At 40.0% G+C, this 24,088-nt stretch overlaps 1 protein-coding gene across 14 annotated transcripts in view; it reads left to right on the forward strand.

Moving 5' to 3' along the window:
* The window catches only part of KANSL3 (KAT8 regulatory NSL complex subunit 3), a 43,779-nt gene that overhangs the window by 4,165 nt on the left and 15,526 nt on the right, over positions 1-24,088 (forward strand). For 10 of the 14 annotated variants that reach the window (XR_004803033.2, XR_007413592.1, XM_025465004.3 and 7 more), the window contains 10 exons: positions 355-525; positions 9,565-9,655; positions 9,797-9,982; positions 18,184-18,315; positions 18,558-18,674; positions 18,916-19,017; positions 19,126-19,197; positions 20,538-20,612; positions 20,792-20,949; positions 23,591-23,654. Coding sequence is in view for 12 of the 14 variants with exons in the window: in XM_025465004.3 (XP_025320789.1) it covers positions 355-525; positions 9,565-9,655; positions 9,797-9,982; positions 18,184-18,315; positions 18,558-18,674; positions 18,916-19,017; positions 19,126-19,197; positions 20,538-20,612; positions 20,792-20,949; positions 23,591-23,654 (1,168 nt within the window). In the remaining 2 variants the exon portion in view is untranslated. Of the gene's footprint in view, positions 1-286; positions 526-3,214; positions 3,277-8,608; positions 8,653-9,564; positions 9,656-9,796; positions 9,983-18,183; positions 18,316-18,557; positions 18,675-18,915; positions 19,018-19,125; positions 19,198-20,537; positions 20,613-20,791; positions 20,950-23,590; positions 23,655-24,088 lie in introns of those variants that run through there. The other 4 variants (XM_049115481.1, XM_049115480.1, XM_025465094.3 and 1 more) reach the window with 4 other exon arrangements.

The raw sequence follows: 24,088 nt of genomic DNA on the forward strand, positions 1-24,088 counted from the left end.
AGAAGCAGGCTCCATGCACCGGGAGCCCGACATGGGATTCGATCCCGGGTCTCCGGGATCGCGCCCTGGGCCAAAGGCAGGCGCCAAACCGCTGCGCCACCCAGGGATCCCTACACTTGTTTTAAAATGACTTTGTATTCCCCCAGCACATAACAGCATGTCAGAGGGCAGAGATCTAGACAAGTGTGGGAAAGATGACTTTGGATCATAATTTTCTTGTGGGTATAATGTGCTTATTGCATACTTTAAAGCTGATTATATTAAAGAGTCATTTTTTGGCAACCAGATGATCGTTAAACACCTGTGTTGTGTGAAGTACGTGTGGCCTGGTCCTATTTCCTCACCTGTTTACAGTGAATCAGACGTCCCAATAGATGTGGAGACAGTCACATCAACCCCTGTGCCGCTCTATGACAATCAGAAGGCACGCAGCGTGATGAATGAGTGTGAACGGCATGTCATCTTCGCCAGGACGGATGCAGATGCCCCTCCTCCACCAGAGGATTGGGAGGAGCATGTCAACAGGTAGGCTGCTGCTCTGGAGGACTAGTCACTACAGGGTTAATGGTCATTGCATTGTAAATATTTTATATCATCATCTTCATTGAAACACATCTATTAGGAGCTTACTTCATTTGTAGCCACAGGTGTCAGAATGTTTTCTTAACTCTGTTATAACTCAGCTCAGGATGCAGTGAGGTGCTGGAGAGGAGGGCTTGTGTCTCAGCCATCTTTGCATCCCTGACACCTAGGACACTGCCTGGCACGTAGTAGGCATATAATAAATGTTTGTTGAATAAGTAAGTGAATTAAATGTGACTAGTATGACTAGTTCTGTATCTCATATATTAGAGGTTATGATTTTGGAGTTAGCCAGACTATAAACAAACAAGCCATTAAATAAGAGTACATTTCTAAGTTACTGTATTTATATAGTCTATAACTAGAGTAATGAAAATGTTTTGGAGTCACTTGAAAAGCTAACAGATGTTTGATTTGAATGGCTTTTAAAAATAGATTTGCAGTCTGTGGTTTTGAGGGAGTTTTCATGAGTCTGTTGGCTGATTTTATTCCCATGCTTCCTACCGACCCAGAGGACCCCCGTTCCTCTCTGACCCATTTGTTATCCTTTGGCACACATTTATTTTTTACTTATGGCATAAGAACTTAATGAAGGTAAAACTTACATACCATGCAATTCACCTGTTTAATGTGTACAATCGGTGGCTTTTAGTATATGCACCACCACAGTCAATTTGATGAACATTTTTTGTCATCCACAGAAGAAACCCCATACCCATTTCCTCCCAACCCCTTCATCCTCTGGCAACCACCAGTCTGCTCTCTGACTCTTAAGTTTACCTATTGGATGTTTCATATAAATGGAATCATACAATATGTGGCCTTTTGTGTCTGGCTTTTTTTCACTTAGCGTAATGTTTTCAAGGTTCATTCATGTTGTAGCATGAGTCAAATACTTCATTCCCTTTTATTGTTGAAATTGTGTCCATATACCACATTTTGTTTATCTGTGATATTTGAGTTGCTAACACTTTTTGGCTATTTTGAATAATGTTGCTATGAACATCTGTGTACTTATTTTTTTGTGGACATATGTTTTCAGTTCTTTTACATATATATTTAAAAGTGGAATTGCTGGGTCATATGGTAACTTTGTTTAGCTTTTGAGGAATTTCCAACTTTTTTTTAAAGGGGCTACACCATTTTACATTCCCACCAGCAGTGTATGAGAGTTCCAGTTTTCCTACATTTTTGTCAACACTTGTTATTGTCTGCCTCTTTTTTTTTTAATTATTACCATTCTAGAAGATGCAAAGTGGCTTTAATTTGCATTTGCCTGATGGCTCTTGCTCTGTCTACTGTGTAAGGGATTGTTAAAATCTTCACATCAGGAGTGTGTAGGTGGTAAACTTGCCATAATGTTGGAGAGCTCTTGTTTTATAATAATGGAAGAGGAGGAGGTAATTAGGAAGAAGGGTAGGAGGTTTGAGGCAATTGGCATGGTTGTTGAGCCTGGTCAGAAGTGAGGAGTGAGATTAAACAGGTATGCTTGTGTGAGGAAGGTAGTCGCTATTGAAGGAGGAGCAGTTCTGCATCTGGGTGAAGAGCTTGTGAAGTTGTTTGCAGTCTTGAGTTGGAATTAATGTTGTGCCCAAAGAGGAGGAAATGCTCTCCAGAGCTTCAGCTAAAGAAGGAAACTTCCGCTGTGAATGAAGATTAACTACTAGAGTATTACCGGAGTCAATGAATGCAGCAAAATAATTTATTGCCATTGTTATAGTTAATAATAATAAAAAATAGTGACAATGGTAGTACCAAAAACGAACTGCCATTTGTTGAGTGCTTTCTAGGTGCCAGGCATTGTGTCATGTACTTCATATGCATTATTTCCTTTAATCCTCACAATAATTCTCTGAGCTATATCCCTTCTTTGTCTCTATTTTATAAGATGAAGAAACTGAGCTCAGGGAATTTAAGAAACCTTAGTTTAGGAAATGATGGAGCAGGAATTTGTTCAAAACAAGCTGTCTGACTCCAGAGCTCAAGTGTTCTTGGCTGTGTATCCTCTCTTTAAGGGCACATCTCTTAAAAAGAGAGACCAGTAATGGTGGCTGAATAAGGTGGCCTCACACCATTATGTATCCCTTTGTGGTGGTACTGATTGCCTTGTCCTCAGTTTGCAATTTATGAAACCGTGTGGGAGAATTGCATGAGGTTTTTTTTATCTGTTCACCCATGGTCATGATTAAGAGGTTTTTGGGGACTTTTCATACTTAACAAAGTCATCAGAGACTTAATGCATATGAATATTTGATTCTTAATTTATAAGAAGAGAAATAACCTTGCAAGGCAGATGAGACACTGGGGTGGCCTGGCCAGAGCATCAGTTCTCAGTAGGAGAGTCTGGGAAGCTATTCTGTTCCAGAAGTGGGTGGTGAGTGGACAGTCTGCCCTGGAGGCACCCTCCTTCAACAAGGCAGCTGGAAGCACCCATCTTTCTTCAAAGCAAGATGGGCTCACAGAGTAGGCCAGGGCACACCATCACCTGCCCAGGCCTGCAGAGAAACACTGACAGAGTCTTATCTTTGGCTTGTCTTTCTCCATGTGGACCTTCCATCCTTCTGTTATGACATTGCCACAGATTGATATGATTAATTAGCGCTCAGTTTATCTCAGATTATTTGTTTTTTAGTGTCTGATGAGATTTTGGAGGAGTCCTCTCATTAGCAACAGGCTTACAAACCATCTCTTCAGGTAGGTCACTTTTGCACACAGCTAATTTCATTATTTGATGATACTTATTGGCTTCAATTTCAGAGGTCACCATTTTATGACCTTGTCCCCGAATCCTGGATGTGTAGCCTGTGTAGAGCTTGCAGTTAGTTCCCTCTGCTCTGATTATAATCATCTTGTTGCCATTCTTTCCCTTGACTTGATTGTTAAATTGCTGCTTCTTTTCTTCCTGTATAAAATCCTGTAAAATTACAGTTTCCCACATCAAGAACTCATGGGCTGTAGGATGATGCCCTAGAAATCTGTTTTTCTTTAGAAGTTACTGATCTATCAGTAGAGTCAGAAATTTAATTTTCTGTCAAAGCCTTTTCCCCCCCTCTTGAATTATTTTAGTAGAAACTGCCTTTATATAGCTTTCTGTGTATAGATAATGAAGGCCCCCCTCCTACCCCTAACTGACTCTTTCTCTAGTAATGCCTAATATTTTGTAAAACAGTTTAAATATTCTTCTGTGCCTGATTTAATTGCCTAGATCAGGGGTTGGCAAACTGTGGTCCATGTGCCAAATTTGACCCATTGCTTGTTTCTCTATGGCCCATGAGCTACGAACAGTTGAAAAAATTTAAAAGACCCATAAAATTCAGATTTCAGTGTCCATAAATACAGTTTCACTGGAACACAGCCATGCACGTTATTTAAGTATCGTCTGTGTTTGCTTTAGCGCTATACCTATAGAGTTGAATAGTTGTAACCCAGACTATGTGGCCCACAAACTGAAATATTTACACTCTGGTCTGTTAAGGAAAAGTTTGCTGACCTCTGGTCTAGATCATGCTCTTGTGTCTGCATGTCAAAGTCATGTGACTTGTAGAACCTTTGAAAATGATTTATATTTGCTGGTATAGCACTGTTCTGAGGAAGTTGGACTGGCTTTTTTTTTCCCCAGATGTTTTGTCAAATTCCAAGTTTAATTAGATGCACAGGTTTTTTTTTTTTTTTTTTTTTTTTTAAGATTTTATTCATTCATTTGACAGAGAGAGAGAGCACAAGCAGGGGGAAGGGCAGAGGGAGAGGGAGAAGCAGGCTCCTTGCTGATGCGGGCTGATTCCAGGTGATCCCAGGACCCTGGGATCATGACCCAAGCCAAAAAAGGCAGATGGTTAACCGCTTAACCGATGGAGCCACGCAGGTGCCTCAGATGCATAGCTTTTGAAAGATATTTAACAAAATACTCCTGACACATGATATTTCTCAGCATGGTCAAATGGATTTTAGGACATTCCCAGCATTTCAGTAAAAGTATCTATTGTCCTTAAGCAGGTTGTCTTATTTTAAAATTCAGAACTTTTGAAATCAGCCAAAGAAAAATTGCTCTCTGTTTTAAAATTTGCTCTAATTATATCTCTCAGTATTGTATATATCTATCTGTGTATTAATTTTAGATTGGATGTTCGAAATTTTGAGTCAGAGATCTTTGAGTTGTTTTTCCCTTCCCCCCCTTCCTTTCTTCCTTTCTCCTACTGTCTAAGCAAGGAATTATATGTAAAAAATAAATGTGGCCTATTCAGTCTTTCCAGTGTTCTTTCTCTCTCTCAGTTTGACTTCGAGTTAAATCCTTTAGACATTTTAATACTGAATTAGTCTCCCTTGTAACAGTATCAGAGAAAGAACAATTGCCTTTGAAAATATCTGGCTTTTTTTGGGACCAGTGTGACTTTGGCTGCTTTGGATACAATGAGCCAGAGGTCAGACATCAGTCAGGTTCTATCAAAGCAGGGGGAATATGAGATTATCTGATCTCATCTAAGAAATGAAGAAAAGGCACCTTTGCACTCATGAAAATTGAATTGGTTTAGGTGGGGGGGAACACATTGACTCACCACAGTTCCCATCAGCTATTTGACTGTTTAGACTTGTATTTAAAATTCTGTCTCCTGTTTTTAAATTTTTCCTTAATTATATCTTTTGCATGCTCTTTATCTTAATCTTGGGTTAGATCATTTTTTTTCTGCCCACTTAATTTTCCAGCCTCCCACGAAGCTGACAAAATATAGAGAACACGTTTCAGTTCTTGGAGTCACTTTGTTATGTATCTAGCAACAATCCTAAGAACTTTTTCTGGGATTTTAGACTTTCAACATTGTGGTTTTTCAATTTAATTTCAGCTGTCATTGGTGTATCGTAGTAATTTCTAAGTAGCTTTCTAGCCCCCCTCCCATTTTGTTCACATCATTTTTCTTGCTTCCATCATTTTGGGTTTTAGAATAAATACAGAGTAAAAAAGAATAGAGAAAACATCCTGTTATATAATAAAGAACAGGATAATTTTGGAAATGCTGTTGGTGCCTTGTAAATAAATTATACCTCATTCTCAGTCCTTGGAATTAAAGTTTGCAACATGATTGATAGACTTTGAGAAAGCATGAGATTGTTGAACATGAAGAAATTGTATTCATTCCTTAACCTATTTGATTAAAAGTGAGCATGATTGCCAGAGGTGAGGCTACAGTGTAATAACACTTTTGAGGTGTTGCAGTTTCTTTATTCATACTATTTTCACAGAACTGGAAATTAGACATTTTCGACACAGATAGCTTTTGATCTTTCATTTTCACTTCAAGAAATTTATTCTACAGAGATACTTGCATGCCCGTGTAAAGATGTAGACAGATGTGTGTATGGTGGGGAAAGGAAGGGTGGTCACTGCAACTGTTTATAAAGCAATAAAAGAGACACAACCTAAATGCCCACCAGTAGGGTAGAACCAGCCATTAAAAACAAAGAGGTGTGTTAATATGGAAATAGATCCTTGGATTTCCAAGCCCACCTGAGAATCGGTATACTTGAGAAAGCGACTATTCATGTCCATGTGTTGTGTATTTAAGTAATGTGAAGGCAAATGAGATTGAAAACCAATAGGCTGGAGCTGCTTGTCCCTACAAGCAGCTGATCCCAAGGTATCCGGAGTCCCGATGTTGAGTTGAAGCTTCTCCCCACCTCTCAAGTCAGAAATCTCTGAAATACCAAACCATAACAAAAACTGACTAAATCCCGATGAAATACCAGGAATTAAACCAAGAGAATGAGAGGAAAATAAGAAAAAGGACAATTCCACAAAACCTAAGTCTGCCTTTAGTACCTCACAAAGGGGTTATGAAAAGGCAGGAGGCTTGGGGGGTTAAGGGATTCAGCTGTAGCAAGGATAGTTACTGAAGATAGAGGCTGCTTCTGAATTCTCCATCGTGGACTCCAGCTGCTCTCTTACAACTTCTGTTCCCGTCGGTAATCATAACTACCTGAGTTTTTGGTGCTGGAAGCCACCTTGGAGGCCATGTCGTCCACATCTATTCTATAGTCAAGGAGACTGAGGACACATAGCCGGTTCTTTATTGCAGACCTGGTTAGTCTGGACTCCTAGGTAGTATTCTCTTGGATTGTGTAACTGTAGTCAGTTGTGAAACTGGAGATGTAATAGGGAGAGATTTTATTTTACAGAGGAAATGAAGGCCTGTTAACTTTGTCCCTTTCTAGAGGGTATTTACTCTTTCTAAGGACAGTAGGATAGTTGCAGAAAGTGAATAACAGGGTAATTTGTCTTCCATCTGCATATTTACTGGCCATGTTCCTCGTATTCTTAGATGACCTGTAAAAAAGAGGGTATCTTGCTGGTGGTGTATGATGGGAAGGATACTAGTCTGTTATAAGAGAAGTTGAGATTGTTGAAGGTGTTTCAAGTAGCTTCCCTCAGTTTGCCCACCCAGGCACGGTGAAGGGCTAAGTTTACAGTTGAGCCTGGATCATGTTTCAGCATTCTCTCCTGCTCAGTGCTTATTGTGGTACGGAGTATAAGGGTTGGAGTCTGCACTCAGCCGTTTACAGGACTTGGAATATAGTATGCATAATGCTTACAGTTCATCCATTTATTTATTCTTCAGCAGATGTTCAAGTGTCTTTTGTGTGCTAGGCACGGTTTTACATTCTGGGGATATAACACTTAAAACCAACAAAAATCCCTGCCATGTTGCACTTTACTTTGTAGCAAAGGGAGACACACTAAACAAAGAAGTAAAATGGGTAGAGTAGGAGGTGGTCACACGGCTGGAAAGGGGACTAAGGAATCTGGGTATTGGTAGTTTTAAATAAGAGTGAGTCAGGAGAAGCCTCAGTAGAAGGTAATGAATGTTTCAGCAGCGACCTGAAAGAGATTGGAGAGGGAGCCATGGTCTCAGGTAGAAGGAATGGATGGCCAGGGCCTAGTCTGTGTTGTGGAAGCATATAGGGTATGTGTGTCAGGTAGGGTGGGGCAATGTGGTGAAGTTCAGGGAGTCAGGGGCAGTCATGGATGATCAGGTTAGAGAGGCAGTAGGGTCCAGATAGGCCACTGCAAGGAGGGACATGCTTGTAACTTATTGAAGTAGAGCCATGAAAGGCCTTTGAGCAGAGTGACATGATCTGCCTTAGGTTATTTTGATTGATTTTTTTTCCCCAGAATTGATTTTCCAAATTGACTTTCCAAAAGATTGTACTAATTTATATTTCCATCAACAAAGTATGGAGGGACCTGTTTTCCTATACTCTCACAGTACAGAGTATTAAATTAATTTTACCCATTTGATAGGTGAAAAATAATGTTTTATGATTTTCATTTGCATGTTTGATTTTGGAGGGAGTTGACTAATTTTTTTGTGTGAATTGCCTTTTCATGTTCTTTGCCCATTGTTTTTGTTTTGAATATTTTATCATTTTCTCACTAATTTTCTGGTGACTTTTTCTATTTCGATGAAATGACAGTTATTTTTCCATTGTGTTTTGACTTTATAATAGTTTAGTTTTTTCCTTTGTAGAAGTTTGAAATTTTTATCTTCATATCTTTATTTTTTTAAAGGTTTTATTTATTTGAGAGAAAGAGACAGATAGTGAGAGAGTACAAGTAGGGAGGAAAAGGAGAAGCAGGCACCCTGCTAGGCAGGGAGCCCATGCAGGTCTCAATCCCAGGACCCTGGGATCATAACCTGAGCCACCTAGGCCCTAGCCCTCCCTATCTTTGTATCTTTAACATTTATCTTTTTTTTTATGGCTTTTAGGTCTTACGTCATATTTAGAAAAGTTTTACTCACTCTGGGATATGTATATATATATATATATATATATATATATATATGTATGTATGTATTTACCACTTTTTCCTATTAGTAACTATTTTTTCATATTTAACTTTTCTACTTAGAATTTATTTTGCTGTAAAGAGTGATGCGTAGGGGTCCAGATTTTCTTTTTCCAATTGGGTAGTGGTTGTCTCAGCCCTATTTACTTTAACCTTACTGATTGAAATGCTACTATGATCTCATTCCAGGTTCTCATTTGGGTCTGGCATCCACATAAATTGTTTTTTTAAAGGTAACTTAATCACTAGCTTTGTGTGTGTGTGTGGTAGGGAGAGTTGATAAACATATATTAATTGAGCATATTCTATTACCTTTTCTTAGTCTCTTTAGAAAGGTTACTGTCCAGAGTTGGAGTATTAGAGTCGTTAAGATTGCCAGGAGTGGGCTGAGGGGAGACTTAAATAAGCTCCTTGCACTGTACTAGGTGTGATGAGGTGGGAACAAAAGCGGTAGAACTAGTTTCTAATTGTGGATGTTTACTGCTGAATTGGAGGAGGATACACAAAGCCTTCCCTAATCAAAGTAGAAGTGTGTATGCCAGTGTCATGAGGGGATGGTACAGTGTTAACTTATATGGAACAGAGCATTCAAAAGGAAATTTGTTAATTGTGTAGTATACAGAAAAATATAAAAAATAATACATGGAAAAGGGAGAGTAGTAGTATGGGATGCAGTATTAGGGAAAAGCTTCATTTGTTATATTCCTGTTTATATTCTTAAATGTAATTTAAATAGGCCTCTTAGTCTGAGGTTTTAGTACATTGAAATGCTTGTTTATCCTGTCTTTTTATGTGAAATATTAAACTTGTAAAATTCAAATACATCTGTGCAGTGGTACCATGCTATTTTTTATTAATGGATTATTTTAGCCTCTAGATAAATAATTAGCTTTGCTAGCACTGTAAAAAACTTCATTCATAACTGGTTTTGACTTGTGTATATATTAATACAAATGTATGCTCAAGTGACTTATGGACAGGATTGGGACCAAAATCTAGGTGTTGTGCTTTAGCTCAGTGGTCTTGCATTAAGCTGCTTTGAGTTATATTGTTTCATATTGTGGACAGAAAACATCTTTGTACAATGTACATGCATGAGGAGTGTCCGGATGTTTGACTTTAATTCCTCTGAGTTTCTCTTATAGGACTGGTTGGACAATGGCCCAGAACAAGCTATTTAACAAGATCCTCAAAGCCCTGCAGTCTGACCGCCTTGCCCGATTGGCCAATGAAGGGGTAAGACTCCAGAAAATGACCCCATGGTGTTCCCTCCCTAGTTTAGCCTTACTGGCTGACTAACTCGTTGTTCCCTTGCCACCTGCCCCAGTTATTAACAAGGTGGCCTTCATGTATTACCACTTCACTTACATCTTCTAGGCTTGCAATGAGCCAGTGCTGCGCCGTGTTGCTGTGGACAAGTGTGCGAGGAGAGTGCGGCAGGCTCTGGCAAGTGTGAGCTGGGACACCAAGCTGATCCAGTGGCTGCATACCACCCTGGTGGAGACGTTGAGTCTGCCCATGCTGGCCGCCTACCTAGATGCTTTGCAGACACTCAAAGGGAAGGTAAGGTTATGACTGGCATCTGCGCCTTGTCCTAGGTTGGCCAGCCTCTGCTGTAGGTTCAGAAAGTGGGGTTGGGCAAGGTCACTGCCTGGTCAGCCTGGAGGACATGACTGAAGCTAACAGGTTTGCTTTGCTATTAAAAATAGGAGACATGGTATCATTTTACGTTTTGTCTGGTGTAAACGTCTTTAGCCCTGCTGTCTCCAGGATGAAGTGTGAGGCCTGAAAACCAAAATGTACTTTTAGCCTCTCCAGCCCTACAGCTTGTGGTTTGAGTCACCTCTGAGGTGAGGTGAGAAAAGAATTGAATTATCATGGGGAAGGTGAAGGGTTTACCAGGGAGACATGTTGAAAATGAGGACAGAAGCAGACTTAGGTGTTCACCGAGTACAGGGCTGTGGGGTGGGAAGATTTCCAGCACTGTCCACTCTAGGCTGTGCTCTCAGGAGTGGTTCCTCTACTGACAGACTCTTGTTTTCTTAGATTATCAAGTTCACAATGAATACTTTGGTTGTTTATCGCTAAATTTTTTTAAATTTATTTTTAATTTTTATTATTTAAGTATAGTTGAGATACAGTGTTTTATTACTTTCAGGTGTATAATATAGTGATTTGACAGTTCTCTACATTACTCCTTGCTCACCATAGTAAGCGTAGTCACCATCTATCACTAGATAATGTTATTACAATATTATTAACTGTTCCCTATGCTGTACTTTTCATCTCTGTGACATTATTAGAAGTTTGTATCTCTTAATCCTCTTCACTTATTTCACCCATCCCCCCAACCCTCTTTCTTCTGGCAACCACTAGTTTGTTCTTTGTATTTATGAATCTGTTTCTGTTTTTTAGTTTGTTTACTTGTTTTATTTTTTAGATTCCACATGGAAATGGAGTCATATGGTATTTGTCTTTCCTTGACTTACCTCACTTAGCATAATATCCTTTAGATCCATCCATGTTTTTGCAGATGGCATGATCTCATTCTTTTTTATGGTGGGAGTAGTATTCTATTGTGTATATAAACCACGTAATCTTTACCCATTCATCTATGGATGGACACTTGGTAGCTTCCGTATCTTGGCTATTATAAATAATGCTGCAGTGAACATAGAGTGCATATATCTTTTCAAATTAGTGTTTTCATTTTCTTTGGGTAAATGCCCAGTAGTGAATTACTGGATCAAAAGGTAATTCTATTTTTAATTTTTTGAGGAACCTCCATACTGTTTTCCCCAGTGGTTGCACCAATTTACATTCCCAGCAAGAGTGCACAAGGGTTCCCTTATTTCCACATCCTTGCTGGCACTTGTTATTTCTTATCTTTACTGGTATAAAGTGGTAACTCTTTGTGGTTTTGATTTGCATTTCTCTCTCTTTTTTTTAAAGATTTATTTATTTATTTATGATAGACATAGAGAGAGAGAGAGGCAGAGACACAGGAGGAGGGAGAAGCAGGCTCCATGCCGGGAGCCTGACGTGGGACTTGATCCTGGGACTCCAGGATCGCGCCCTGGGCCAAAGGCAGGCGCTAAACCGCTGAGCCACCCAGGGATCCCCTGATTTGCATTTCTCTTGTGGTTAGTGATGTTGAACGTTTTTTTATGTGTCAGTTGGCGATCTATATGCCCTCTGGAAAAGTGTCTATTAGGTCCTCTGCCCATTTTTTAAATTGGATTATTTTGTTGTTAAGTGGCATAAGTTCTTAACATATTTTGGATATTAACTCCTTATCAGATATATCATTTGCAAATATCTTCTGCCATTCAAGAGATTGCCTTTTCATTTTGTTGATGGTTTCCTTTGCTGTGCAAGACCTTTTTATTTTGTGTAGTCCCAATAGTTTATTTTCCTTTTGTTTCCTTTGCCCTAGGGGCGTACCTGTAAATATGTTGCCTAAGACCAATGTCCAAGAGGTTACTGCCTATATTTTCTTTTAGGAGTTTTATGGTTTCAGATCTCACATTCAGGTCTATAATCCATTTTGAGTTTATTTTTGTGTATGGTATAAGAAAGTGGTCCAATTTCATTCTTTGGCATGTAGCTGTCCAGTTTTCCCAACATCATTTCTTTTTTTTTTTTTTTTTTAAGATTTTATTTATACATTCATGAGAGACACAAAGAGAGAGGCAGAGACACAGGCAGAGGGAGAAGCAGACTCCACACAGGAAACCCGATGTGGGACTCGATCCTGGGATTCCAGGATCACGCCCTGAGCCCAAGGCAGACGCTCAACTGCTGAGCCACCCAGGCGGCCCTACCATTTCCTTATTAAAGAGGCTGTCTTCTCCCCATTCTTGTCTCCTTTGTCATAGATTAATTGACCGTGTAAGTGTAGGTTTGTTGCTGGGTTCTCCATTCTGTTCCATTGATCTATGTGTCTGTTTTTGTGTTAATACCATGGTGTTTGGATTATTATAGCTTTGTAGTATATCTTGAATTCTGGGACGTGATACCTCCAGCTTTGATGTTCTTTCTCAAGATTGCTTTGGCTATTTGTGGTCTTTTGTGGTTTTATTTATTTGTTAAAGATTTTGTTTATTTATTCATGAGAGAGGCAGAGACACAGGCAGAGGGAGAGGCAGGCTTCATGCAGGGAGCCTAATATGGGACTCGATTCTGGAACTCCAGGATCACGCCCTGGGCCAAAGGCAGGTGCTAAACCATTGAGCCACCTAGGCGTCCCTCTTTTGTGGTTTTATACAAATTTTAGGATTATTTGTTCTAGTTCTCTGAAAAATGCTATTGGGATTTTGATATGGATTGAGTTGAATCTATAGATTGCTTTTGGTAGTATGGACATTTAACAATGTTAAATTTGCTAATCCATAAGCATAGAATATCCATTTTCTTGTGTCATTTTTAATTTCTTTTTTTAATGTCTTAACAATTTTTAAAGTAAAGGTCTTTTACTTCCTTTTAATTGTACCTGTTGGATGGAAATGAAGGTGAATGGGATCATGCTCTTGGGCCAGCTACTTTCAGCATTAGAGCCATTGTGAAGGGAGCAGAGAGGGTATACACCCTAGCCTCTTAATTTTTTGTTGAGAGTGAATGCAGTGTTGGAAAGACCAGTGAGGCTTGGTTTACCAGCTCCAAGCAGAGAAGTTGGTATTGATTAATTATTTCTAAGTAGTCTGTATTGGCGGAAAGTGAGTTTCAAGACTTTGTTGTTTCAGAGTTGTACTCTGCTGCCAGATAAAAGCTTTTGAAGTCTAATTCAGATCAGATTCTCTTACTCAAGGTGTTGAGTGGCTTGTAGTTACAGAATAAGTTGCAAAGAATAAGCCCTACAGTCTTGCTTCTTTCTAGTGTCTAGTGTCTGATTGGAAAGCATTTTCCCCATGTTCTCTTGGAATTCTGCAGAGCACATCTCATTTCACATGCTGCATCTTCAGAGGAAAATTGCCTCTTGACTTTCTCCTCCTCTGTCAGATGGTTTGAATCAGCAGTGTGGGGTTTCTCTTTCTTTCTGGCACTTATTAATAGCCTCTTTTGTTATTTGTGTGTCTGTCTTCCTTACCCCTCATAGATTATAAGCCTGGTGCCTTGTAACAGCAGCTGTGGCATGAACATTTGTTTCCTGAATTAAGCTGAGGTAGTCTGATGATATATTCCCCCTTAATTTCTCAGGGAGAAATCGTTTTAGTCTTGTTCTTTTTAAAATAGTATTACTGTCCATTCTTGTCATTGCCTGGGCAGCTTATTTTCTTGTATTGTCTTTGAACTTTTTTTTTTTTTTAAATTTTTTATTTATTTATGATAGTCACAGAGAGAGAGAGGCAGAGACATAGGCAGAGGGAGAAGCAGGCTCCATGCACCGGGAGGCCTGATGTGGGATTCGATCCCGGGTCTCCAGGATCGCGCCCTGGGCCAAAGGCAGGCGCCAAACTGCTGCGCCACCCAGGGATCCCTGAACTTTTTGATATATAGCATTTTATTAGTTTCAGCTGTACAACATGACTTGATATTTGTATATATTCCAAAATGATCACCACAATGAGTCTAGTTAACATGTGTCATTGTGCATAGTTAACAAATTTTTTTCTTGTGATGAGAACTTTTAAGATCTATTCTCAGCAACTTTCAAATAGGCAGTACAGGGCAGCCTAGGTGGCTTAGTGGTTTAGCGCTGCCTTCGGCTCAGGTCGTGATCCTGGAGTCCCAGGATTGGGTCCTGAGTCGGGCTCCCTGCATGGAGCCTGCTTCTCCCTCTGCCTGTGTCTTTGCCTCTCTTTCTCTGTCTCTCATGAATAAATAAATAAAATAAAATCTTAAAAAAAATAGGCAATACAATATTAACTATAGTCACTATGCTGAATATCATATCTCCATGACTTACTTATTTTAAAATGGTAAGATTGTACCTTTGGATACCCTTGACCTAGTTTGTCCACCTCCAGTCCCCTGCCTCTGGCAGCCACCAATCTATTATCTATATCTGTGAGTTTGTTGCTGTTGTTTTATTTTTTTAGTTTAGATTCTACATATAAGTGAGATCATGCAGTGTCTTTCTGTGTCTAACTTATTTCACTTAGCATAATGCCCTCAGGATCCATACATGTTGTAGTAAATGTCAAGATTTCTTTTCAGTTTTATGACTGAATAATACTCCATTGTGTGTGTGTGTGTACATACACCCCATTTTCTTTATCCATTCAAATAACTTAGGTTGTTTTCATTTTTTGTCTATTATAAATAATGCTGCAATGAAAATGGGGATGGATGCATATATCTTTTTGAGTTCGTATTTTTATTTTCTTTGGGTAAATACCCAGAAGTAGAATTGCTGAATCATATTGTAGTTCTGTTTTTAATTTTTTGAGGAACTTGCATACTGTTTCCCATAGTGGCTGCACCAGTTTACATTCCCACCAAGAGTGCACAAGTGTTCCCTTATCTCGCATCCTTGCCAGCACTTGGTATTTCTTGTCTTTTTCCTAATAGCCATTCTAACAGAGGTAAGATGATTTCTCACTGTAGTTTTGATTGGCATTTACCTGATGATGAGTGATGTTGAGCATCTTTTCATGTGTCTGTGGGCTATCGGTATGTCATCTTTGGAAAAATGTCTATTCAGATCTTCATTTTGATTGGATTATTTTTTTTGCTGTTGAGTTGTAAGAGTTCTTTATATAATTTGGGTATTAACCCCTTATTGGATATTTGTAGATATCTTCTCCTGTTCAGTAGGTTGCCTTTTCATTTTGTTATGGTTTCCTTTGCTATGCAGAAGCTTTTTAGTTTGATGTAGTCCCAATAGTTTACTTTGCTTTTGTTGCCATTGCTTTGGGTGTCTGATTCAAAAACTTATTACTAAGACAGATGTCAAGGAGCTTACTACCTATGTTTTCTTATAGAAATTTTATGGTTTCAGGTCTTATGTTGAAGTCTTTGATCCATTTTGAGTTAAGTTTTGTGTATGGTGTAAAGTACTGGTCCAGTTTCATTCTTTTGCATGTGACTGTTTAGTTTTCCCAACACCATTTATTTCGCCATTCTATATTCTTGGCTTCTCTATTATAAGTTAACTAACCATAGATGCCATATATGTGTTACTTTATTTCTGGGCTTTCTATTCTGTTCCATTGATCTATGTGTATGTATAAAAATACTCTTGATTACTGCAGGTTGTTAATATAGCCTGAAATCAGGGAGCGTGATGCCTCCAGATTTGTTCTTTCTCGTGCTTTGGATAATCAGGTTTTTTTTTGTGGTTCCATGCAAATCTTAATGTTATTTTATTTCTGTGAAAAATGCTATTGGAATTTTGATAGGTATGCATTGAATCTGCAGATTGCTTTGGGTAGTTTGGACATTTTTTTTTTTTTTTTAAAGATTCCATTTATTTGTTCATGAGAGACACAGAGAGATAGAGGCAGAGATACAGGCAGAGGGAGAAGCAGGCTCCATGCAGGGAGTCTGACATGGGACTTGATCCCGGGTCTCCAGGATCACACCCTGGGCTGAAGGCAGCACTAAACCGCTGAGCCACCCTGGCTGCCCAGTTTGGACATTTTTAACAGTATTTTTCCTTTTTTTTTTTAAAGATTTATTTATTTATTCATGAGAGACAGACACACAGAGAGAGGCAGAGACACAGAGGAAGAAGCAGGCTCCATTCAGGGAGCCTGATGCGGAACCCAATCCCGGGTCTCCAGGATCAAGCCCTGGGCCGAAGGCAGGTGCTAAACTGCTGAGCCACCCAGGGATCCCCAACAGTATTTTTCCAGTCCATAAGCACAGAATATCAGAATATCTTTCCATTATTTATGTTTTCTTCAGTTTCTTGCATTAATGTCTTGTATTTTTAATTGCATAGTTTTTCACTTCCTTGGTTAAGTTTATTCCTAGGTATTTTTTCTTTTTGATCCAGTTGTAAGAAGGATTGTCTTTTAAATTTCCCTTTCTGCTAGTTTGATACAAGTGTACAGAAATGCAACAGATTTTTATATATTGATTTTGTATCCTGCAACTTTGCTGAATTTGTTTATTAGTTCCAAAAGCTTTTTGGTCAGGTCTTTAGGATTTTCTCTATAGAATATGTCATCTGCAAATAGTGTCAGTTTTACTTCTTCCTTTCTAATTTGGATTCCTTTTATTTTTCTTGTCTAATTGCTCCAGCTAGGACTAATAGTACTACTGTGTTGCATAAAAGTGGTGAGAGTGGGCATCCTTATCTTGTTCCTGATCTTAGAGGAAAAGCTCTCAGATTTTCACTGTTGGGGATAGCATTAGCTATGGGCTGACTTTACAACCTGCATCACCATAGTACTTTTCATTCTCCACTTTCTCAGAATTTTTTTGCTTTTCTGAAGACTACCTTTTTTTTTTTTTTTTTTTTTTTTTTTTATGATAGTCACAGAGAGAGAGAGAGAGAGAGAGGCAGAGACACAGGCAGAGGGAGAAGCAGGCTCCATGCACCGGGAGCCCGACGTGGGACTCGATCCCGGGTCTCCAGGATGGCGCCCTGGGCCAAAGGCAGGCGCCAAACCGCTGCGCCACCCAGGGATCCCTGAAGACTACCTTTAAACATTTGAAAATCTTTCCTTTCCCCTAGGTCACTTTGACCTTTTGTGGGTAATATGGAATTCACAGAAATATTTCTTCTTCCTTTTTTTTTCATAGAAATATTTCTTCTCAGTGTAAGCATCAGCATGTCCAAAACCTATACTTACACATCTATGAGGTCACGTTTTCTAGTAAAAAATAGGATATGGTATAAGTCACAGTACACACAGTACATAGGAAATATTATTTTGGGCACAATAACAGATTTCTTTAAAGTGTCAAAGCTTGAAGGCAATACTCTAGAGGAAAATGCAGATTTTTAAAAAAAATTTATAAAATCAACTGATGTTCATTGAGGATATTAGAAAATACAGAAATCTAAAAAGAAAAAAGCTGTCCATAACTCCATAAAGATAACTATTAATATTTTGGCATATTTTCTAATAGCATTTTTTCTGAGTAGAGGTAATTTTTATGTTTTCTATTTTTCTTTAACATTTTAGCAAAGTTATTTCCCTATGTTATTACAGATTCTTTTAAATATTTTAAATTAACCTTAATACCTAGTTACATGGATAACTTGCTTAATCATTCTCTTATAGATATATTTAGGTTATTTTTTCTCCTTAATCATTATTGAGAATTAATTTGTCTTTTACACACACCCCTACCCGCCCCAAGCCCCATGTGTATATTTTTGATTTTTTTTTTTTAAAGATGTCATTTATTTATTCATAGAGACACAGAGAGAGAGGCAGAGACAGGCTGAGGGAGAAGCAGGCTCTATGCAGGGAGCCCAACGTGGGACTCGATCCACGGTCTCCAGGATCACGCCCTGGGCTGCAGGCGGCGCTAAACCACTGCGCCACCGGGGCTGCCCATTTTTGATATATTTTGTTAGGAAAAGTTCTGAGAAGTAGAATCCTTTGGGAAGGGGATAGCACTAAATTTAAGTCTCTTGATACATATCACCAGATTTCTTTCTAAAGGATTGTACCCATTTACCTTTAATGATGGGAGGCATACTTTTCAACTATCTCCTTATTTGTACTTTTGCCCCCAAGTAAAGTTTGAAAGGCTTAGTTGAAGTCTGTCTGTGACTCATAATGGGGTTCTTTCCTCCCACCCAATTCCTGCTAGTGGGTAGGTCTCCTGCTTCTCACTGGAAGCATCTTTGCTTTTGCTTCTAGATCCCTACTTTGATTGACCGGATGCTTGTGTCATCTAACACAAAGACTGGGGCTGCAGGAGCTGAGGCCTTGTCCCTCTTGCTGAAGAGGCCCTGGGATCCTGCTGTGGGAGTGCTTTCTCATAACAAACCAGTAAGTCAGAGGAGCTCAGAATTTAACTATGGCCCATGAAATTTTTAGAATTCAGTCTCAGAACCTTAGTAAGAGGATAATAAATAACTTTTCCCATTAATAACTGGTTGTATATAGTGCTTTAGCATAGTTTCATAAGGAAATTAGCATTGTTTGGAATAAGAAAGGTATTGGGATGCTTAGGATTTTGTGGAGTAACACCTCTCTCTCACTGGTTCTCTGTTGGGGTTCTTCTTCCTTAGAGCAAACTCCCTGGCTCTCCTCTCATTCTCATTGCCTCCTCCGGGCCTTCTAGCTCCGTGTTTCCCACCTCACGCCGCCACCGCTTCTGGCAGTCTCAGCTGTCCTGCTTAGGCAAGGTATGTGTGGGAATAAGAGGAACTATCTCCTGGTTGGAGTAGAGTCTTGAAGGACTGAGGCGACGGAATGTGGGAGGGGGTCCAAATGGATGGACTTAAGTGTTGAGCATCCCCCCACTCTTAGTTTTTAATTTGAATGGTGCTTATCTAAAGTTGAAGGGATTTAGGGTAGGTTAAGGAGAATTGAGAGAAGATTAGAAACTTATCTCTGCTGGCATGGCTGGCACTTTCTTTCCTTTAGGTCATCCCTGTAGCCACCCATCTGCTGAACAATGGTAGTGGGGTCGGAGTTCTGCAGTGTCTCGAGCATATGATTGGGGCAGTGAGAAGCAAAGTATTGGAGGTGAGAGTGCCCTTGTTTCAATTCACTGTGGCATGCCCAGCATGCTGGGCTTGTTTTGCACCCAGCTATGTCCTCCTGTCTTACTGTCTTCTTTCTCTTCCCTCAAAGATTCACAGCCATTTCCCCCACAAACCTATTATCTTGATTGGTTGGAATACAGGAGCTTTGGTGGCCTGTCACGTAAGTAATTCCCATCTCATTTGGAAGTTGTCTTGGGATAGAATAATAGGCTATTGCTGCTGATTGCTACCATTAAGTCCTTTTTTATGTTCCAGACACTGTGGTAGATGATCTGCCTATATAAATGGCATTTTAAAGCATAAAAGACTAACTTTGTTTTCTAACTTTATTGTGGAAATTTTAAGCAGAAACCTAAAAGGAGAACAGATGTAAAATAAAGCCTATGGGCCCCTCACCCAGCTTTACCAGCAGTTAACTCATGGCCAGGTTTTTTCATCTTACCCCTGCCCACTTTCTCTCTCCTCTAATTATTTTGAAGAAAATCCCAAATAGGGCGCCTGGGTGGCTCAGTTGATGAAGCGTCTGCCTCTGCTTCAGGTCATGATTCCAGGGTCCTGGAATTAAGCCCTGAGTTGGGCTTCCTACTCAGTGGGGAGTCTGTGTCTCCCTCTCCCTTGCCCCTCCCCCTGCTCATGCTCTTTCTCTCTCTCATAAATAAATAAAGTCTTGAAAAATAAAATAAAATTGGAGTCTTAATAATAAAGAAAATCCCAAACATTTCATTTGTATATATTTCAGCATATATCTCTGAAAAAAAATATTCCTCTTCCACTCCCAAATGTATGTACTATTCTCCTACCTTAAAAAAAGATACTAGCAGGCATAAATTTTAATAGTTTTGGAATTTGATGTTGTATTCATATTCTGTTCCTTTCTAAGACCTCAAGGAACCTTTCTTAATTATTTTACATACATTTATATGTACATTAGTTTGCATAAGTGTTCCTGACCTGTCCAAAGCCCCTATTCTCAAGTGGATCAAGTAAGTGGAGCCTATACTGCTTCATGTGGTGTGGTTAAGTATGACATCTAGGGCCACTGGAGGAAGGAGGCTACCTCCCTCTACACCCTGGTCTTGGGAATAGCAGAATTCAGTCAGCAACTGCTCCAACAAATTTGGGGTGCCTAGGAGCTCACCATTAAATTAAAAAGGAATAGATTTTCTTCATTTAAGGGATAAGAGCAACATTTGTGCTCTCCTGGTTGCATTTGCTATCACTGGAGAGAAAAGTGAATAGGAGGACTTAAGTATAGGAATTAATAGGATGGAAGCATTGAACTTCCCGTCCTGTGGTTCAGCCCTCTGCTGGGGTTCTCTCAGGGCTCCATCTTGTGTCTTATGATCTTACTGCTGCCACTGGCTGGTTCTCCTGGGGATTAGTACTGGGGAGGAAGAGATGGGGACTAGCTGATAAGTCTGGACCACCTCTGGACTCTGGGTATGGTGTAGCTACAGTAAAGTCATTTGACCTTTAGACAAACTATTGTATTATTTCTAGGTGTCAGTGATGGAGTATGTCACTGCGGTTGTCTGCCTTGGGTTTCCTTTACTTACCGTGGATGGTCCCAGAGGGGTAAGCATGGAGTGCAGCTGATTACTGGGTCAGTGGCTGGTGAGAATAAGGGGGGGTGTGCATTGCACAAATTGGTGCTTAATGACTATAGTTGCCCAGCTGACTCCCCTCAGCAGACTTGCCTGGTCAGTGCTCAGTGAATAGGAACTGGCTGATTATAAAAACTATACATGTTTCAGGATGTGGATGATCCCCTCTTGGATATGAAGACTCCAGTCCTCTTTGTCATTGGGCAGAATTCCTTACAGTGTCATCCTGAAGCCATGGAGGATTTCCGAGAGAAGATTCGGGCTGAGAACAGCTTGGTGGTGGTTGGGGGAGCTGATGATAATCTCAGGTGTGTAGCTTCCCCAGAACTGTGAGAGAGCCATATTGTAGTGTTGGAGGAATGCCTATTAAGTGGTAATATAATTAGATACTAAATCTTCTTTGAAAGGGGAAACCATTTTACATATTAAACTAATTCAGATTTCTAAAAAGTTGCAAAAACAGTACAAAAAATTCTTAGGTACCTTTAACTCAGATTTCCCAAATGTTAACATCTCACATAATCAGAGTATATTATCAAAATGAGGATATTAACATTGTATGATAGTATTGTCTAATCTACAGACACAGATACTATCAATTGCCCCACTAATGTCCTTTCTCTGTCCAGTATCCAATCCAGGATCACATGTTGTTATTAGTTGCCTTGTCTCCTTGAGTTTGGTAATATTCCTAGGTCTTTCATGATCTTGACATTTTGAAGACTTCTGGCCAGTTTTTTTGTAGGCTGTCTCTCAATTTAGGTTTTTGACTTTTTGTGTGTGTGTGTGTGTGTGTGTGTGTGTGTGTGTGTGTGTGTGATTAGGTTGAGCATAGCATTTTTGGCAGAAATGCCAGAAATGATAAGCCCTCAGTGAATCCTCCCTGGGGATACATGTTGTTGATATGTCTTATCACTGGTGTTATGTGTGAAGGTGGCATCTTCTAGGTTTCTCCATTGTCAAGTTACTATATCTCCGTTTGCAGTTAGTAGTTACTCTGTGGGAAGGAGATAATTTGAAATAGTGAATGCAGTTTTGGTCATTGTGCTTTCACTGGAGTAGGCATTTCTTTATATTTTGTATCTTACTGAAGATGTATATGAACATAGGTTTCATTTGTATTAAACATCCTTTTATATATTATGGAATAAAAACAGCTGGAGTTTAGAATGGGCATCTTAGGTCATTGAGATGGCTGCTGGCTCCTTACAAGACGGGCTGCCTGTAGGGTCTTTAATGATGATTTCGTGAAATGTACTGAAAAATAGGTGGTGACATTTGTTGGCTTCCTTTTTTAAAAAAGATTTTGTTTATTTATTTGACAGAGAGCAAGCAGAGAGAGTGGCAGGCAGAGAGAGGGAGAGGGGGAGAAAGCAGGCTCCCTGCTGGCAAGGACTCTGATGTAGGACTCAATCCCAGGATCATGGGATCATTTGACCAGAGCGAAGGCAGATGCTTAACCCGCTGAGCCACCCGGGCACCTGGGCTTCGTGGTTTTTTTGTTTGTTTTGTTTTGTTTTGTTTTGTTTTGTTTTGTTTTAATATGCTCAATCTTAGAGCTTAATTTCATTTGTGTGCTTTAGCTAGTGAGCTTAAAGCAAGTACCTGCTCCTACCTATCTTGTCAGTTTCTTAGCCAAAGATGTTTAGAGAAGTCCTGGTTTTTGTTATTTGGCCATTTTTTTGTGGGCCTAGAATCTAATTCTTCGGTGTTCAAGGCAATATTTTTTTGTAAATACATTGTCTTTGTTGGTTATTCAGACATTCTTATCTATAGGATAGATATGTGTGTGTTCGTATGTGTGTGTGTGTGTGTGTGTGTGTGTGTGTGTGTTGCGTGGCAGTGAGGGAACATGAGAGGTTAGAATACCTTAGTGGGAGTTATAGTGTGAGGCTTCTTATGAAACGTGATTGCAAGGTGCGTGGGTATTGTCCTGAGAATTAGGAGACCTCGATTTAGTCTTGATGCTTTGCTAAGAACCATGCTAAAAACTGCTTAACTTCTGGGACTTGCTGGCCTCATCTGTAAGATGAGGATGCTATACAATGTCAGAGGCCAACAGCTAGTAAATTGGGGTCTCAGAATTTGGAAGCTCAGAATGTTTTTCTCTACCCTGTCACTTGGGGCCCTGTTTTTTTCTCTGCTGAGACCCACTGCCACCCCCCTGTCAGAAGCCAGAGGTTTTAGGGACTCTTGGGTGACTTAGCAGTTCAGTGTCTGCCTTCAGCCCAGGGCATGAACCTGGAGTTCCGGGCCCCAATCCCACATCAGGCTCCCTGCATGGATCCTGCTTCTCCCTCTGCCTAGGTCTCTGCCTAGGTCTCTGCCTCTCTCTCTTTGTGTCTCTCATGAATAAATAAATAAAATCTTAAAAAAAAAAAAAAAAAAAAGCCAGGGGTTTTAAAAATAGCTTCCAAAGAGGGGAGTGCAGCCATCTATGGCCAGTTACTGTTATCTCTTTAGAACTAACCTGTGGGGATCCCTGGGTGGCGCAGCGGTTTGGCGCCTGCCTTTGGCCCAGGGCGTGATCCTGGAGATCCGGGATCGAATCCCACGTCGGGCTCCCGGTGCATGGAGCCTGCTTCTCCCTCTGCCTGTGTCTCTGCCTCTCTTTCTCTCACTGTGTGCCTATCACAAATAAATAAAAATTAAAAAAAAAAAAAAAAAAAAAAAAAAAAGAACTAACCTGTGACCACCTCTCCTCTTCTACTGATCTCATTACATATATTATTTTTGTAATCCCCACAAGTCAATGAGTGAGGTGTTATGATTCCCCATTTTTCAGATGTGGAAGCTAAGGTTCAGAGAGGTGGTGATACCTGCTAGAGGGCTAACATAGTCCTCCTTCCTGGGCCCAGGAAGAGAAGAAGAAACACAGAAGAGAAATCCATTCTTGCTCCCGTATTATGCCATGGAATGTTTAAGTATTTCTTCCTCTCTGTCTTTTAGAATAAGCAAAGCAAAGAAGAAATCAGAGGGGCTGACTCAGAGCATGGTGGACAGATGTATTCAGGTACACAGTTGTTTTATTTTATTTTATTTATTTATTTATTTTTTCACAGTTGTTTTAATGTGTTTTTCTCAGTGAGGCTTGCCTTTCTGTAGCCTTTTAGCCTTGATCTCATTGGCCAATTTCTTTGGCTCTGAAGGGTGTGGGAGTATCCAGTGGGGCTTCTGGTAGAACTAAATCAAGCAAAGAAAAGGAGAAAGGGAGGGGAAGAAAGGGAAAGCTGTATGTAGCATCAGCAGAGCAGGGGTTTATTGGAGGAGTGGGGGAACACACTACCCCAGTGTGCCACCCCATAGAGGTGTCAGGGTGCAGGGTACTGCTGGTCTTTGGCTGAGGCTGGGGTTTGTGCCTGGCTCTGTGTGCATGGAGAGGGATCGGCACACCCGATGCCAAAGCTGGGGTTAATTGAATTGAGTTGAGCTTGTCGGGGAGGTTCC

The sequence above is a fragment of the Canis lupus genome, chromosome 10 (genome assembly GCF_003254725.2).
Source record: "Canis lupus dingo isolate Sandy chromosome 10, ASM325472v2, whole genome shotgun sequence".
NCBI lineage: Eukaryota > Metazoa > Chordata > Mammalia > Carnivora > Canidae > Canis > Canis lupus.